At 40.1% G+C, this 17,078-nt stretch overlaps 1 protein-coding gene across 1 annotated transcript in view; it reads left to right on the top strand.

The window, feature by feature from the left end:
• The window catches only part of STK26 (serine/threonine kinase 26), a 23,984-nt gene that overhangs the window by 568 nt on the left and 6,338 nt on the right, over nt 1-17,078 (top strand). Inside the window, exons 2-6 of the mRNA XM_032776436.2 lie at nt 7,677-7,733; nt 9,517-9,625; nt 9,730-9,887; nt 15,153-15,338; nt 15,961-16,109. Of these exons, the coding sequence (XP_032632327.2) occupies nt 7,698-7,733; nt 9,517-9,625; nt 9,730-9,887; nt 15,153-15,338; nt 15,961-16,109 (638 nt within the window). The 5' untranslated portion in view covers nt 7,677-7,697. The remainder of the gene's footprint in view (nt 1-7,676; nt 7,734-9,516; nt 9,626-9,729; nt 9,888-15,152; nt 15,339-15,960; nt 16,110-17,078) is intronic.

The following is a 17,078-nucleotide window of genomic DNA, read 5'->3' as shown; positions in this document are numbered from 1 at the left end:
CCCCATACCTCCAATACTTGTCTCTCTACCTGGCTGCTCTTGCTGCAGGAGTTGGCTTTGAGACAGAAGATCTCTACTATCTCACCCAGGCCAGGATTCTGGCTCCTGTGAAGGAAGCTGGGCAGAGGATCTCTCCTGCTCCTACTGTTGCACTTGGCCTCTGGGATTCTTTGCCCCATGTAGGGGTCTTAAGTTCCATGACCCTGTAGGGGCTCTCTCAGTTGTGTTCCTTCTGTCCCCAAGCCACTTGTTTATTTGGTCTGGTGCTCGAGAAGAAAAGATGTCCTCATAGGCAAAATTTTGATACTCCAGAAGCTCTGCTGTTACAGGTAAATACTAGCCAAGGTTTTAGAAAGTGTGTGTACATGAGTAGTGTTTGGGTGCTGTTTTCAGCTAGTGCATGAGACAGGAAGTGACCATTAGCAAAACAGCAGAACTGTCTATACACAAAGTGCTGTCAAATGCACAAAATAAACAAACTAGAGGAAAGTTAGAGAAATCTCTCTTTTGCTTAGTTTTTAGTTTTACTGAACATTACTTAGTGACCTATAAATGTACAAAATTTTTAGACAGAAATGTGATTGTTTGTTTTTAATGTTACCAAGGTCATTTTTAAGACTGAAGCCATTGGCAGCATTCTAGAGGAGTGCTCTTTTTAGTAAAGCCAGCAGGTTAACTCGGACTCTATGTTTAGGGTATTACTGAAATTCAGATTGTTCCAAAGACAGTAACCGGTTTCTTCGAGATGTTGCATTATTGTATGAGCTCTGTCTCTTTAAGAACGTTAATATAGGAGCAGGTTACTTGGAGAACTAGTTCTTATGTAGTGTTCCGGTTATTTCTTTTGGTTTAAATTGCCAAAACATCCTAATCTAATTTACCTACCAAATGCCTATGGCTTTTAAAAATCGTGTACGCCAAGGAGCTGATGCTCGGTTTGACCCAAAGATAAAACCATGGAGGCTTTATTGTTTCCTTGTCTGTTCCCTATTCCGTGGGCTTGTTTCCCCCATCAGAAGTGGATACACGACGTCAGTGATGGTTGTCTTCAGCTGCCTTGTTCTTAAAGGGTGTAGTTACTGGCATATGGCAATAAGCTTCCAAGCTTGCCTCCTCATGCTCTATTGTCTTAGCAGCAGCAGGTTTTTCCCCAAATGGCTGTGAATCCAGCCAGATAAGCCCCCATTAGAGCAATTTTATGGGTACTGGTATAGCAGTCTACCCCCAGTTCCTTATTTCCCCAAGCTTACCTATGTCTTGAGTGTCATCCAGCCGTGAATCTGCCATACTTAGTCTTCTGAGTTTTAGGCACCCAGAAGGCCAGATGTTTGCCCTGAAGAGCAAACAGATAAAGATAAGTGTGCTGGTGAAAATACTCTACTTTTGAGTCCTGTGTCAGATTTCTCCACGGTCCATAGTTTTCACAAACTCTAAACATAGAAATAATTTACTTAAAAAATAAAGTTAGTTTTGTAAGCCGTGAATATACCTTGAGTTTGGAAAGATGTATATTTTTGTACTAATGCTATTCTTTTAAAAAAGTAGTTATTACGGAAAAAACATACCCCAGATCTGGGAAAGCTAACTATGATTGATACTTCATGAGATTTTTTTTTTTTTAAACGTCAACACACCCATAACTGTTGAAGTAGCCTTGAAGGGTCTAACTCAAACTTGTCCTAAACATTGTTACTCAAGTCTTTCCCATGTTAGTATCTTCCTCTTTTCACACAGTAGTATAAAGGGGGGATCTTCCCTCAATGCTCTAGCAGTTGTAAACTTTTGGCTGGAATTAGCTTAATATTTTTATTCCAGAAATTGCTGGCAAATACAGAACTACTATTGCAGCAATATTTTCCTTTCCAGCATGAGTGCCTTCAGTTTTCCATTACTATAATGACTCAGTAAATTCTGAAATCTTTAAAGATTAATCCTAGCATAATAGCTGCTTTTCAGACTTCCTAAATTCTCTTCAGGAAAAAATAAACTTCTCTATATTGTCTGGAGGGTTTTTTGTAGTTTGGTTAATGTCTAGCTCCTTCTTGAGAAATTCCTTTAAGAATGGGGTCAACAAAGATTTTCCTCATCCAGCTTGAATAGCATGATCAGTGGCTTCATGATCTGACTGCTCCCTGCAGTCAGATGAGTAAATACATCTATAGATGTGTGAGAGAGACGTTAAAGGGACTCTGTCAATACAATTTTTATTTAAAATTAACACATTTCAGAAGAAAAACTCTGCTAGGACCCCTTAAATTATGTCATGGTTTAGAAAAAAAAAATTAAGGGTTTTGTTAGTCCCCAACTACTAATTACAGGGATCTTTTTAGCGGGAGAAAGAAAGTTACTGACTAGCCAAGGAAGCAGTGGCATAGAGTGGGCACAGTGTTGCCAAATGGATTAAACATTTTTGCTACTTTTTAGTTTTAATAATTTTAGGCGTTTTTAGAAGGAAATGGAACTTTCATACTGATCTTTTTAAATTACTTGGTATCTGCCACAGATCGTTGTCTTATTCAGAAAATGGCTGTTGGGCCAGAAAAACTTTAGTGAGGTTGTGCTTTTCTAATGCTTTAGATAGCTATGCCGGGGAACTATGAGACATAATAAAATGCTTGTGATTGTAAACTAAAAGGGATTCTGTATGTAAAGGTCTAAACAAACCTTAAAGCAAAGTAAATATGTTTTAACACCTCTTGTTGCAACAAGGGTGATATACTGGTACCATGGAAGCCAGTGAGGCAAGGATTTCACCCAAAGCATTGAAATAGTGTTATCACAAGAATCTATGTTGATGAAAATTGTATTCATTTTGTATTTAGAGATCAGCAGAAATAATCCTGGAAACAGAAGTTATATTTTGGATCTTAAGTTTTAGCACTATATTCTTTTTCTTATTAAACAAAAAGACTGAATTCTCCTTACCCTCCCACTTGCTGTTTTCTTCTAAATGGAGGAAAAAAGACTAAATTGACCATTATTTGAGTTCCCTAATAAAGAGAATAATGCCATAGGTATCCAGTCTCTGACTGGTGAAGGTTCTGAATACGTGGGTGTCCTGTAGAACTGTGGAGGGTAGGGTCTTTGTAGCCAATCCACCTTTCTTCAAGTCATGCCTAGGAAATAGATGGTAATCTAAACTGGTTTCTATTTTTAAATGTGTTTTTCCTTCCTAAACTGCTAACATTAGAAGTCCTTTGTATGTTGGGGTTTGTCTATATTAAAAAGCTTACCCCAATGAAATGGAAGTGTTTTAAAAACTTCAGTGAACACTCCTAATGTAGATTCATTTAAACTGGCTTAATTCACACTTTAACTGGTTCAGCTTAGTTCAGTAATAAAAACCAAGTCTTGGTCCCTAGATGCTATTCGAAAAATGTTGCAAATGACATAAGCAAGGGCCCTCACACTTCATGGGCTAGCTGTCACTTCCATTCCTATAGAAAAAGGGGAAATGAGTCTGGGCGACTGGGATTAATGGTGAGAGAACTAACTGCAGATGAGTTCCCTTTTTCTCAGAGAACACAGAATTTACCTCTGTCCTGCAGCCTTGTTTGGTTGCTTTATAATAAACCTAACTATTGGGGATTTTTTTTTTTAAATCCTTCTCGCCTCTCATCCTCCATGTACTTAGATTTTAAGGTTTTCGAAACAGACATCTTCTCTTCTGCACTGGATCCTTTACAATAAGTTTTTTCCGCAGCTTGGGAGGCAGAACCAGACTTGTGACTGGCAGGAAGGGAGTGGCCCAGCCTTTGACTGCGCTGCTGGTTTTATCTTGCTAGCTGCAATTTCGTTTTTCCAGACTCTTCCTGCTGCAGAGCAGAAACTGAAACAAAAACAGGTGTCTGTATTTATACGATTTGACTTACTATATTTTAAACTTTTGCTGGGCTATGTACGCTCTTTCTATAAGCTCCTCTTATACTGAGTGAACAGGCTGCACATGGTCTACAGCTTGCATAGCAAACTGAAAGTATGGACAGATGACTATGTCTTGTCTTGTTTTTAAACTTGCCTAACTATTAGACATTTTAGTCTTTAAAACTGAGTACAAAATAAGATCTGCTTCCTGAGTGACTCAAGGTGAAATTGAATCCAGTTTCTAGACATTGTGGCAAAGGAGCAGACCCTTAAACAACCCAAAATTTTTGAAGTAGAAACAGTTGTCTTCATCTGAATGGTTACTCATTAATTTTCTTTAAACATGGAGGAAAAACTTCTAGTTGCTATTGAGTTAACTGTAACAATTTGAAATCCTAGTTGTTTTTATTAAACTTTTAGTGGTGCTCTCGTTGTCCTTTGAAAGTTTGAACTAGTCTATAACTGTGATGAGTGAGATCATTAGTGTGTCCCTAATGTATCTAGGATGACTTAAGATCATTTACTCAAGTACTGCATTGTAATGAAGAAGCAGAGTAAAAGTTGTGCACTTCCATAACAACTTTCTCACTTTCTGATCTATTAATGCTTAATTGTGCAGCCTCCCAGCTGTATTAACAAAGTTTTTACATATAATAAGTTTTAAATGTGTAATGTAATTTAAGCCCTTTATAGGATGGTGTAGACCAGATTACAGGGGTTGGATTTGTCTGGGAACCAGTACTTTACCCTGGTGTCTGCAGATCTAAGCTTTTATTGTGTTGTTTAAAAAAAAAAAAAAAGAGAGAGAGATTCAGGCACTTATGATTGTAGCAAGAACCTTCCAAAGTAGACAGTGTAATGCAATGAAGTGAAGGCTGCCTGGGAGGAAGACAGCTGAAAAATAGACAGCTGAGAGGTGTCTGTCATCTCAGTGAGGCTTTTCCTGAAGCCTGATCTTTCAAATGTCAAAGTTATAAACTATCACTTCTAATCAAAGCCTGCAAGAAAGAGGGATAATAGTCCTATAAGAGCTACATGTTCTTAGCAATACAAGCAGAGATGAAGCTAGGGTCAGTGCCTCCACTTATTTTCAGTCTGACCCCTGTAGATATAAATCTTCTCTGGAGCTAGGTGATTATAAAATACTTGCTTGATGGTGTTTCTCCTCCCCACCAACCCTCATGTTGGAAGCTAGAAATCAAATGTTTGATTCTGTAGTTCCTATCATGGCCAACACTGACTCATTTTTATTCGAGATTAAGACCACCTCTAAGTTATCTGCCATTAGTACTGGTTTAATTTGTAGTAGTGGTATTTACACTTGTAGGAGCACCCAGAGACTCCAGTCACAGTTGAGGCCTCATTGTCCTAGGTGCAGTCCAAGAACATACAAGGACGTGCCTCTTGCCCCACAGCATGTGCATATGCATGTGCTTTCTATATTTATATATTTTCTTGGCCTAAAATAGCTGGAAAGAAGGATTATCGCATGCCTTGGTGAAAATTAAACATGCTCAGGTATACTGTATAGTAGCAATTTCTCTGAGACATTATTTTAAAAACACAGCACTTATTCATTTTCGCTATTCAGTGTTTTCAACTAACAGTAAAATCCATCCAAACATATCTGTGAGACCACAGTGTTTGCCTGAAATTTGAGTTCGTTACAAGTTTTTTCCCAACTTACAAAGTTGGGCTTTATGAATAGTGCTAAAATTAGCGAGCCCTTCCCTGCTGATCTCATAATATTGGAATAGACCCATAAATGCTGGAAGAGGTGGTTAAATTCAGTAAGTCTTAACAAAATGTACCCTGTTCAGTAACTAGACATGATGCATTCAAAAACTGCACCTTTATTTGCTTGTTGGGTTTCCTTTAGATTTTTATTAATTTTCAGGAAATGGAGTAAGGGAAAAGCCAACATAGGGCAGAGAAAGGCTTTTGAAAGTAATGATATCATAAGCTGGAACTGTGTTGGGCTAGTGCTAGTAAATGAATTGCTTGAGATTTACACAGCATACTGTAATACCATAAATTGACTTACTTTTGTTTTTTTCTTATAATGGTATGGCTTTTTTAATCGCAGTGTAGTGGGTATCTTTCTTCACCATCCCAATATTTACAAGAACTGCAGCCCAAAGAATTTGCTCATGTCTTAACGCTTGAGCCTTTTTTCAGGGAAGTGTAGGAAAAAATGGAATAAAATGTGTTTGCAATTGTATATTAGTAGATCTGACATCAGATTCTTGCTCTGTATGAACCAACCATCTTCTGAAACTACAGACTAAGAGCTACCTCAGCATCCACAAATGATTGTCTTAAGAACTTCTGACTTCCTGTACATGGAACTTCAGAGTGACTACTCAGTATTGCGGGATCTGGTACTGTAATACATGGACATCTCAACAGATTAAACGCCAAGAATTTCTAGGCTTTCACTTAAATTTATGAACTGGGAGTTGAGGATGAAATGGGCCTACAACTGGTGCTAGTGAGGTCTGCTCGGTGGCTGAGAAGCAAGTTCTCAAGAATGCACAAATGAAAGGTGCATCTTAATATTGTTATATCTGACCTCTGAATGGACTTTTATCTTGAAATGTATGTAGACAACAATTATTTACTTTGGTCTAAGGTCCAGGATTCGTCTTCTCCTGTACCACATTATGTAGGACTGCTTTGCATTACAGTAGTAGAGCCACTTTCCAAGTGCCAGAATGACTTCACTGTGGGAATGTCTCAGATGTGCTAGGCACCATATAAACGTGTAGGAGAGACGATCTCTTCTTCAAAGAGTTTAGGTACATTGTTTAGCTACTGGTGTTCTGTCTGGTTGAAGGCTCTTTTCTACAGCAGAGTGCACATGAGCCTTGCAGCAATAGCCGAGTAATGCACAAGAAAATTGTTTCCAGTGAGCCTATTTCAAATGGCACCAATAATTCTTAGCTGCTGAGGACTAAGATATCTCATTTGTTGCCAAACCTGAGCACTTACATTGGAGCACAGAAGACTGAGTTTCTGATTTGCTTTATAGATGACCGGATCCATCTGAAGTGACAGTTTAGTCTGTGGCTTCTTGGTGTACCTGCATCTGGCAGCTACATCCACTTCTTGTTGCTGTTTACAAGTATCTCCAAGGGCATGTTCAATCTCTCAGCTTCTATGGAAGGGGTTTTTGAGAGTCATGCACAATGTAGCTCTCAAAAGGGATTTTTAGTATAGTGTACTGACTGAATGTGTACAAAAACACACTGAATCTAGTTTGAATGACAGTAACCATGTCAGAGTAGCAAAAATACTCGACCTTTGTAATTTCTTACAATTCAGTATGTGGTTTTTGACTCAAGTGATATATGTCAATACATTTCATTCAAGTGTGTGCTGAAAAGTGTGTGGCCTTTGTATTGTCATGTTACTAATTTTTGGTGCAAAAACCTCGAACTGAAAAGAAGTGGATATTTTAGCTTAATTCTGGTGGTGCTGAAAAAGATTTTTAAAAGTATTTTCCTGTTTTAATAAACCACATTTTTTCAACTAATAGCACCGTAGATATAAAATATGAAAAGTTATTATTGTGCTCTAGAAATAGAAATCAAATTAATTGTCTTTGGTAGCCTGAGCATTCTTGGAGGAAATGCTGCTGCCTGTTAGTGTCTCTTGCCAAATATAATGAAGAAGAACTTTATAGTTACTGGACTGTTGCATTTGGGAAGGGGTCTGTTATTTAGGTATACTGTGTTAATAGTACAATTATTCTTTACAACGTTCAAACCATTTTACGTGCCTAGTCTCTCACCATATTTCTTTATTTCTAGGGCACAAAGTTATGGATAATAATGGAATACCTGGGTGGAGGATCAGCTTTAGATCTTGTAAGTATAATTTAGTGCAGCTTGTTGGCTTCTTAAAGTAGCACTTAAACTATTTTTCTTATTAAGCAGAGGAACATAATAATACTTGAAAAGTCTGGTCCCTGTTGGAAAAAGTAATCCGTCATCTCAGTTCCAGAGTGATGTTCTAGTGAAGAAAAATGTGTCTTTAACTAAAGATTATTTAGATGTTGGCTGTTCGTGCTCATCTTTGGGTTCATATCCACTCTCGTTCTTTACGCCAGCAGTCAGGTTTTGTGTTTATTCCGTTGTGCATTTGTATATCTTCTTCTGAAGTTTGGACTCTGGAGGTAGTTAATGTTGTTTTAGTCCTGCTGTATGACATTCCTAAAAGTGTGAATATGTGCACTGGTTTGCTAAACAACTTTTCCTACTCAATGAGTTTGCATTAAGGTTTGTTATTTCACTGCTGAGAAATGGCGTAAAGTTTCCTTAACTTACCATATCATTTTTTTAAAAAATTGGTTTTATTGGGAAAAAATTTATCCTTGCTTCCTTTTTTCAAAGCAGAATATTTATTACACTTCAGTACATAAAATGTTTCTTTTGGAGTGGGTCTTGGGAAACTTGTGTGCACACAGTACAGTTAATATTAAATGGTAAAGCTGGGTTGGGTTTTCTATTTTCAACAGTTTAAATTTAAACATACAAAGTGCCTTTTTCTTAAGATAGATGTAGCATTCATGAAAGAAGCAGCTTAGGAGGTGCTAGAAGAGCACAACCCTCTGTGTGGTAATGTGTGGTTTCCCCAGTAGAGCCGTACCTCAGCTGCAAACTTGAGAAGACCTGCCCTTTCCTGTATGATAATAGAGCCACAGTGCTTCTGCTTCTTAGGTTCTGGAATTTGAGGACCAATTCTGTAGTCCAATAGATTTTTTTTTCATATGTTCATTATAAAGTGTGTGTGTGCTTAACTTTTTTACAAGTTGTCTCTATGACTTTTTTATGGAATTCTGAGGTAATAGCTCAACTAGAACAAAAAACATAGTGAAAGTGTCAGTGAACAATTGTCAGGAGCTCTGGAACTAAGCTCTTTATTAACTCAAAAACAAACAAACAAACAAAAAAAATCCCCCAACTTTTTAGCCATTGTGGTGGTTTGAGAAATCTTTCAAAAGAGTGATCCAGTTGGAAATGGATGCATTGTTTGTGGAATCTGCAGAAATCATGAAACAACCCTCACTTTCCCAGGTGGCAAAATCTTCACTTACTCTCTACAGCCTTTTCTACAATATGGTGATGTAAAAAAAATCTGCAACAAATTAAACATTGGGACAATGAAATTAATGGAATTGATATCAAAATAAATAATGCAAAGAGTGTACTATTTGTATTAGCTTTTCATGTTTAAGTGAATTTTAAAAAATAAAACCTTAGTTTCTTTGATGGAGGTGCAGAATTTCTAGTTTATAAGTGCTGCAGAAACCAGGAACTTTTGCAGTGAACTCCAGTTTTCAATGTAGTACATGGCTGGGTGGGGAGAGTCTTGTATACTGTTTACCCTTTTACCATTGAAACATTCCTTAAGTTATATAGATTATTACTGTGAGCATTACTAAAACGGCCAGGATCCACTCCTGCAGTAGCTGTGACCCTGTATTTTTAAGCCACACATATGGTAAATCTTTTCATTTTGTGCATTCTGTTAAAGAAACTTTTTATAGCAAAAAAGTTGATGTGTCAAATGTACTGTAGCTACATGACAAGGCAGGGATTAAGGATAAGATAGGGAGTATTGTTTTAATTGTAATGTTTCCCTCTAAAGCTACGGGCTGGTCCATTTGATGAATTCCAGATTGCTACTATGCTAAAGGAGATCTTGAAAGGTCTAGACTACCTACACTCGGAGAAGAAAATTCACAGGGATATAAAAGGTGCATAAAATTTTAAACATTAACTTAATTTCTTTGAAAGTAATAGCAGCAGTGTGATAAACTACATTTTACTTCACCTCTTTTCACTTCCCTCCACCCTCCAGCTGCCAACGTCTTGTTGTCAGAGCAAGGAGATGTTAAACTTGCTGATTTTGGAGTTGCTGGGCAGCTGACGGATACACAAATTAAGAGGAATACCTTTGTAGGCACACCATTTTGGATGGCCCCTGAAGTTATACAGCAGTCGGCTTATGACTCAAAAGTAAGTATTACTATAGAAATAGTTCTCTTATCACTGCAGCTTCAGAAGGAATTAGCTTTACTTCTCCTTTTTGGCTAGATCAGTCTTGGTAAAGTACACTTGAAGCTACAGAGATTTTTGAATTGTATGTACATTACAAATAGTTTATTCATTTTATATTTTACTATAGAACTGTAATAATCATGTGACTGATTTTTTCATTTTATTTCCACACAATAATGACAAGTAGGTGTTTGTGTAAGCGAGGGGTGGACAAACTTTTTGGCCTGAGGGCCACATCTGAGTATGGAAATTGTATGGTGGGCCATGAATGCTCGCAAAATTGGAGGTTGGGATGTGGGAGGGGGTGTGGGCTCTGGAGTGGGTCCAGAAATGAGGAGTTCAGGGTGCAGGAGGGGGCTGCAGGTTAGGATGTGTGGGAAGGGTGGGGGCTCCAGCTGCGGGTGTGGGCTCTGAGGTGGGGCTGGGAATGAGGGATTGGGGGGTGGGGTGTAGGAGGGGGCTCTGGGTTCTGGGACTGGAGGGGTTCCAGAGGGTGGGAAGGGGGGATCAGGGCAGGGAGTTGGTGCATGGGAGGGAGTCAGGAGTGTGGGCTCCAGACAGCGGTTACCTCAAGTAGCTCCCAGAAGCAATGGCATGTCCCCCCCTCTGGCTCCTACGCGGAAGCACGGCCAGGCAGCTCTGTACGCTGCCCCGTGCACAGGCACTGTCCCTGCAGCTCCCATTGGCTGCAGTTCCCAGCCAATGGGAGCTGCGGGAGTGGCACTTGGGTTGGGGGCAACGTGTGAAGCCCCCTGGCTACCCCTATGCATAGGAACCGGAGCGGGGACATACCTCTGTTTCCGAGAGCCATGCAGAGCCATGGCATATGAGAAGTGGGGCAGACCCCGGACCCTGCTCCCCTGTGGGAGCTCGAGGGCCAGATTAAAATGTCTGAAAGGCTGGATGTGGCCTCTAGGCTGTAGTTTGCCCACCCCCGTGTTTGCGTTGAATTCACGTTTGTTGTAGTTTGAGTGATAGATGTACGAGGGTATGGAAAATTTGCCAGTGAATAACTTATATAAAATTGTCAGAGAAACCACATGGAAACTGTATACTGCATAAATGAAGACAGCACGGTCCTACCTCTGCAAAAGTGTGAGAGTTCTGTAGGGCTCATGACAAGCCACCAAGTGAATTGGAAATTGTCATTTTTAGATTAACTTCTTTGGAGCAAATCCCCCCAGGATACTGTCAAGGTAACAGATGTTTTTGTTTCCATTCCATGCTCTATTTTTGCTATTGCAATCAAAAGGGAAACTTTCAAAGATTAAAAAATGACCAGTGGGAACCTGCTTTTCAAAAGGAGCAGAGTGAAAAATGGTGACTGAGAATTTACTGCTCTGTTAGCTTCTAAAGGTATTGCAGGAATTTCCAGAGTGCAAGTCTATATCGATGTGTATGACTAGATGACCTCATAGAGCTCTTCTGCCTCTATTATCTATGGTTCTGTGGTCTATATCGCTGTGCCTGGGAAGTAATATGTAAGCTGAAACCTAAAGTACTTTTATAAACATTTTTTAATTTAAAGTTTTTTAAAAGGTCTCCTTAGGACAGTGGTTTTCAGCCTTTTTTCATTTGCAGATCCCTAAAAAATTTTGAATGGAGGTGCAGGACTCCTTTGGAAATCTTAGACATAGTCTGTGGACCCCTAGGGGTCACTGTTCTATGGTAATGACAACCTTTCACAGACCTCTTAGACATAGTCTGCGGACTCCCAGGGGTCCGCAGGCCATAGGTTGAAAACCACTGCCTTAGGACATGTGATGCCAAATGTTTTAGTATAGTGACTGCATATGAAAAAGTAACTTCAATCGCAGTAGGGTAGTTGCTCCTAACTACATTGATATAGTCGTGATCCCACTGCCTTTCATGTAGCTGTTGGCAGTTGGATTATGCTTATTAGCACGGGGAAAGTTTAATTCTCACATGTCGGCAGTTGGTCTGAGGTGTGACAACAGGCGCTGGAAATGAGCTCGGGTGATAACGGAGCCAAAAAGAGTGGTGAGAATACTCCTGCCTCTGCTCGCAGTGACGACTGGCAGTTGGGGTGGGGGAGTGCACTCAGCCAGCGGGACCTATTTTGAATGATGGTGTCCATGGATGGAAGTAGAGAAGTACACTTTGGTATAGCCCATGATGATATAGCTAGTGCTGACTGACTGCTGGTATTGGAATCCCTGCTGTGTTGAGACACAGGCTTTAAAAAAAAAAAAAAAAAATACGAAGAGTGAGAAAGCTGACAACCTCTGAAATATTAACATTTATATATGAAGATTCTTATTATGGATTCTGCTATTTTCCCTGAGATATGAAGATACAAATTCACTTTTAATGGGAGTCTACCAAAAACTCCTAGGAATTATGGATAGTTATACTGAGTACATCTGCATTCTGATGGAGACTCTTTCCAAAGACATTGAGACTTAATAGAAATACATCTGGACAAGAGTGGCAAGGAGGATGGTTTTGGTTTTCTTTGTCTCCTTAACTTCTCCTGTTTGACTAACAAGAGGCATAAATATGCAATTGAATTGCATTGAATCGAGAATGCAAGAGAACGGTCATGGACTACAATTCTTTTCCTAGGAAAATTTCAGTGCTTCCATCAGAGGGTTTCATTTTGGTTACCAGACTAATGCTTTGGCTGTTAGATTGAAGTAACCCCTCAAAATGACAGATGATATAATGAAATAAATCTGCTCTCCAAGTAGATTATTTTACAGTTCCCGCGTCTCAAAATTACCGCTGGGCCCCTTGTTAATTATCTGTTGTTGAAATGTGTCAAACTAGTTTTACATTCAGATTTGCTATATATATAATAATATAGCAGCAGAATTAAAGGGAGGCTATAGAGAGACAGAAAATATGTAACCCTGTTATAGTAAATGGGATGGCTGAAGTTATAACTTCTCTACTGAATGTGTGCAGTTGCACTATTCCTGTGTTTGTCGATTTGCTATCTGGGATGGGCACACCCTGTACATACACAATGAGCAAAAGCAGCCGAGCCTGTTTAAGAGCTACTCTCCCCCCATGGCATGCTGTTGGTGTCCTCGTTTGTTTGTTTGTTTGTTTCAGTCCTCCTTTCCATCTCTCCCATGATTCCACATCCTCTTTGTCTCACTCTTAGCACAAGTAACGTATGGCCTTGGCTTTCCAGGATAATCTGCCATACATCCTCTTTCTTTAGTTTCTTCAAGCGTGATTATTTTAGTGAAAGACACTTTATAACTTTGCAGGTGATTCTGTTTACACTTCACCCAGAAGATGATTATTGTGATATGATCTTATAACTTGTAATAAACACACTAACTCCTCTTTTTTTAAAAGGCTTTGTTACCTTAGAAATAACATGTTGACTTTTTGTCTTTGAAACACTAGAACACTTGAGGATTCCCTAATAATCAAGTAATCAGAATATCCCTTTTATATTATACTTGGAGGCTTAATATGTAAAACATGCTAAATATTGTTGATCAGTACAGGAGCCTGTCATGGTGCAGGACTCACCCCTGCGGCGCCTCTTAGTGGTCACCCAGGGAATTAGCGTTTCCAGCCTCTGGAGCGCCCTCTGTAGGCCGATGTCCTGCATGTCGCTGAGTCCGAGTCCCTCCTGGATCCTGGTGCCCCTCTTAGGCTGAGGGTCTTCCTCCTGGCAGAACCCCCCACAAATCTGGGTCTCCCCTCCCCAGGGAGCCCCCTATCCCCACCTCACCTCAGACTATGGCTGCTGCCCAGTCTTGATCTAGCCCCCGTTCACTGGGACAGACTGCAGTGTAAATGCCACTCATCACTGGCAAAGGGGGTTTGGACCTGCTGCCTCTGCCTAACCTTGGGCTGCGCCTCTGCAGCCCCAGTACCCTTCTGGGCCTTTAACAAAGCCTGGAGAGTTTCCAGGCTTTCTTCAAAAGCTAACGTTAAGAATACAAAGTTATCCTCCTTAAAACCAAACAATTTTTAAATTAAAGGTTCTCAGAAATACTATTTTTCTTCAAAAGCACACACAGAATGCATCTAAGTGTATGTCTCTGGTGCTCAAAGATATGTCACTTGCACTGTGGAAGGGAGAGTGATGCTGAGTAACTTCTTTCAAAATCATCTAAATCGACTTAAGCTCCTCGGTCAGTTAGGATTTTTTGGAAACTTTACCACTTTCAGCATAAATTTCCTGACCCTTGTGTTTTTTATATTCATCACCTTTATGCTGTATTAACTGTGTAAAAAATGTGTACAGTAAGCATGTTTAAAATGATGTATGTAATTATTGCGCTGTCAGGAGCTCTGTTTGGCTCTAGTTTAGAATTCAAATAACCTGTGGCTTTGGCTTCGGCTTTGCAGTCAGTGAANAGCAGGACTCACCCCTGCGGCGCCTCTTAGTGGTCACCCAGGGAATTAGCGTTTCCAGCCTCTGGAGCGCCCTCTGTAGGCCGATGTCCTGCATGTCGCTGAGTCCGAGTCCCTCCTGGATCCTGGTGCCCCTCTTAGGCTGAGGGTCTTCCTCCTGGCAGAACCCCCCACAAATCTGGGTCTCCCCTCCCCAGGGAGCCCCCTATCCCCACCTCACCTCAGACTATGGCTGCTGCCCAGTCTTGATCTAGCCCCCGTTCACTGGGACAGACTGCAGTGTAAATGCCACTCATCACTGGCAAAGGGGGTTTGGACCTGCTGCCTCTGCCTAACCTTGGGCTGCGCCTCTGCAGCCCCAGTACCCTTCTGGGCCTTTAACAAAGCCTGGAGAGTTTCCAGGCTTTCTTCAAAAGCTAACGTTAAGAATACAAAGTTATCCTCCTTAAAACCAAACAATTTTTAAATTAAAGGTTCTCAGAAATACTATTTTTCTTCAAAAGCACACACAGAATGCATCTAAGTGTATGTCTCTGGTGCTCAAAGATATGTCACTTGCACTGTGGAAGGGAGAGTGATGCTGAGTAACTTCTTTCAAAATCATCTAAATCGACTTAAGCTCCTCGGTCAGTTAGGATTTTTTGGAAACTTTACCACTTTCAGCATAAATTTCCTGACCCTTGTGTTTTTTATATTCATCACCTTTATGCTGTATTAACTGTGTAAAAAATGTGTACAGTAAGCATGTTTAAAATGATGTATGTAATTATTGCGCTGTCAGGAGCTCTGTTTGGCTCTAGTTTAGAATTCAAATAACCTGTGGCTTTGGCTTCGGCTTTGCAGTCAGTGAAAATAAAACTCTTTATTTCATTCCCCCAGGCTGATGTTTGGTCTTTGGGAATCACTGCTATTGAACTAGCCAAAGGAGAGCCACCCAACTCCGACATGCATCCGATGAGAGTTCTGTTTCTTATTCCAAAAAACAATCCTCCAACTCTATTAGGAGAATTCAGCAAACCTTTTAAAGAGTTTATTGATGCGTGTCTGAATAAGGACCCAACATTTGTGAGTATATTTCTCATCTGTGTCTGTCTTAATGCTTGCAAAGATCTTTGTCTGTGAAATATACTGTATAGGTGATGGGTGTAACGTGAAAGTCTGTGACTTTGTATGCTTCTCTATTGCAAGAGGGAATGGAGTACCTTGTCCCTACCTAAACCTTACTCCTCCTCCCCATCTAAAGGTGTCAAAGTGACTAAACAGAAGTGATGATGGGCTCCAGAGACAGCTTCTTAAAGCACAGAAAGAAACAGTATAATGCATTATCTCTGGAGAGAAGGAAGCACGGGCCAAACTTGAATGATATCCCAACAAGACTTAACTTAAATATTATATTTAAGTTGGTTACAAACCTCACTGATTTGGAGAAGTATAATCAGTCAGCTTTGTCTAGGTGTCTGTTATCTAATACAGAAATCACTAATTGATCAATTCTGTCACTGCTGTATGGGGTGATCATATTCTTAGAGGATTATAAATGTAGGTTGTGTTGGCTTCTTAAAAGCTCCTGTTACTGTATGGATGTTTGATTCTGGACTGGGCCAAGGAAGAGATGGTTTTTCAATAGCATTTAAAATCACAGCAACTTTATGTAGGATAAACATAAATATCTTTGTGTTTTTTATAGCGCCCGACTGCAAAGGAACTCCTGAAACACAAATTCATTCTGAAAAATGCCAAGAAGACTTCTTATCTGACAGAACTTATTGACAGGTTTAAGAGATGGAAGGCGGAAGGGCACAGTAGTGATGAATCGGATTCGGATGGTTCTGATTCGTAAGTGTGTTTTAGTATGGCTTTTCTGAACATTACTATTGCAGTAGTGTTTCATTTGTGTTTTGAGGTATCGCTCACTGCTCTTGTTGTGCTATGCTATAATCATTCTCTAGCTCGTGCATTCGTAGCAGCCTTGCATGGAACTCTGCTCTCCAGCTAGAGCTTATAATGTGATGTGCTTGTGTACTAGCCTTCCAATCTCTGTGGACTTAAATTCCAGTTCTGCTTCTGTGACAAGCATGTCCTGTCTTAGGCTTGCCCTAGTGTACACTTTGCCCTTGCTACCTAACTACCAAACAGTTTGGTACAGGTAGCGGTTTCTGCTCAGGAGAGCCCCCAGCGTTAAATTAATAGCTGTGGTGGGCCGGGATTGCGGCATGTCTGGAAACCTGCCCAGCCCTCACCTGTCCAATGTCTGTAAGTCTTCCATTTCCTGGACGTCAAATCATTGTCTCATGTAACTTTAACCACATTTATTTGGCCACGTAAGATAATGTCCCTTGCCCCAAAGAGCTTGCAGTTTGAGTTGTGATGCGAGAGGGAAAAACATGTTAGGGAGAGATGAGTTAGAACTATAAGATCTTGTAAAGTTCGCTTAATTTATTTAACAATAAAGGTTCAATAGACATGAATTTTTAAGGCAGATGAAATTAACCATGCAGTTTCATTTGCATGCACTTTACCTGTGCTAGTAAAGTTTGTGTTTTTGACCACTATCATTGTAGAACATAAGAACGGCCTTACCGGGTCAGACCAAAGGTTCATCTAGCCCAGTATCTCTCTACCAACAGTGGCCAATGCCAGGTGCCCAAGAGGGAGTGAACCTAACAGGCAATGATCAAGTGATCTCTCTCCTGCCATCCATCTCCCTCCTCTGGTGAACAGAGGCTAGGGACACCATTCTTTACCTTTTCTGGCTAATAGCCATTTATGGACTTAGCCACCATGAATTTATCCAGTTCCCTTTTA

The sequence above is a fragment of the Chelonoidis abingdonii genome, chromosome 8, assembly GCF_003597395.2.
Source record: "Chelonoidis abingdonii isolate Lonesome George chromosome 8, CheloAbing_2.0, whole genome shotgun sequence".
Taxonomy (NCBI): Eukaryota; Metazoa; Chordata; order Testudines; family Testudinidae; genus Chelonoidis; species Chelonoidis abingdonii.
The sequence above is the reverse complement of the archived record's forward strand: the minus strand, read 5'-3'. Positions and strand labels throughout refer to the sequence as shown.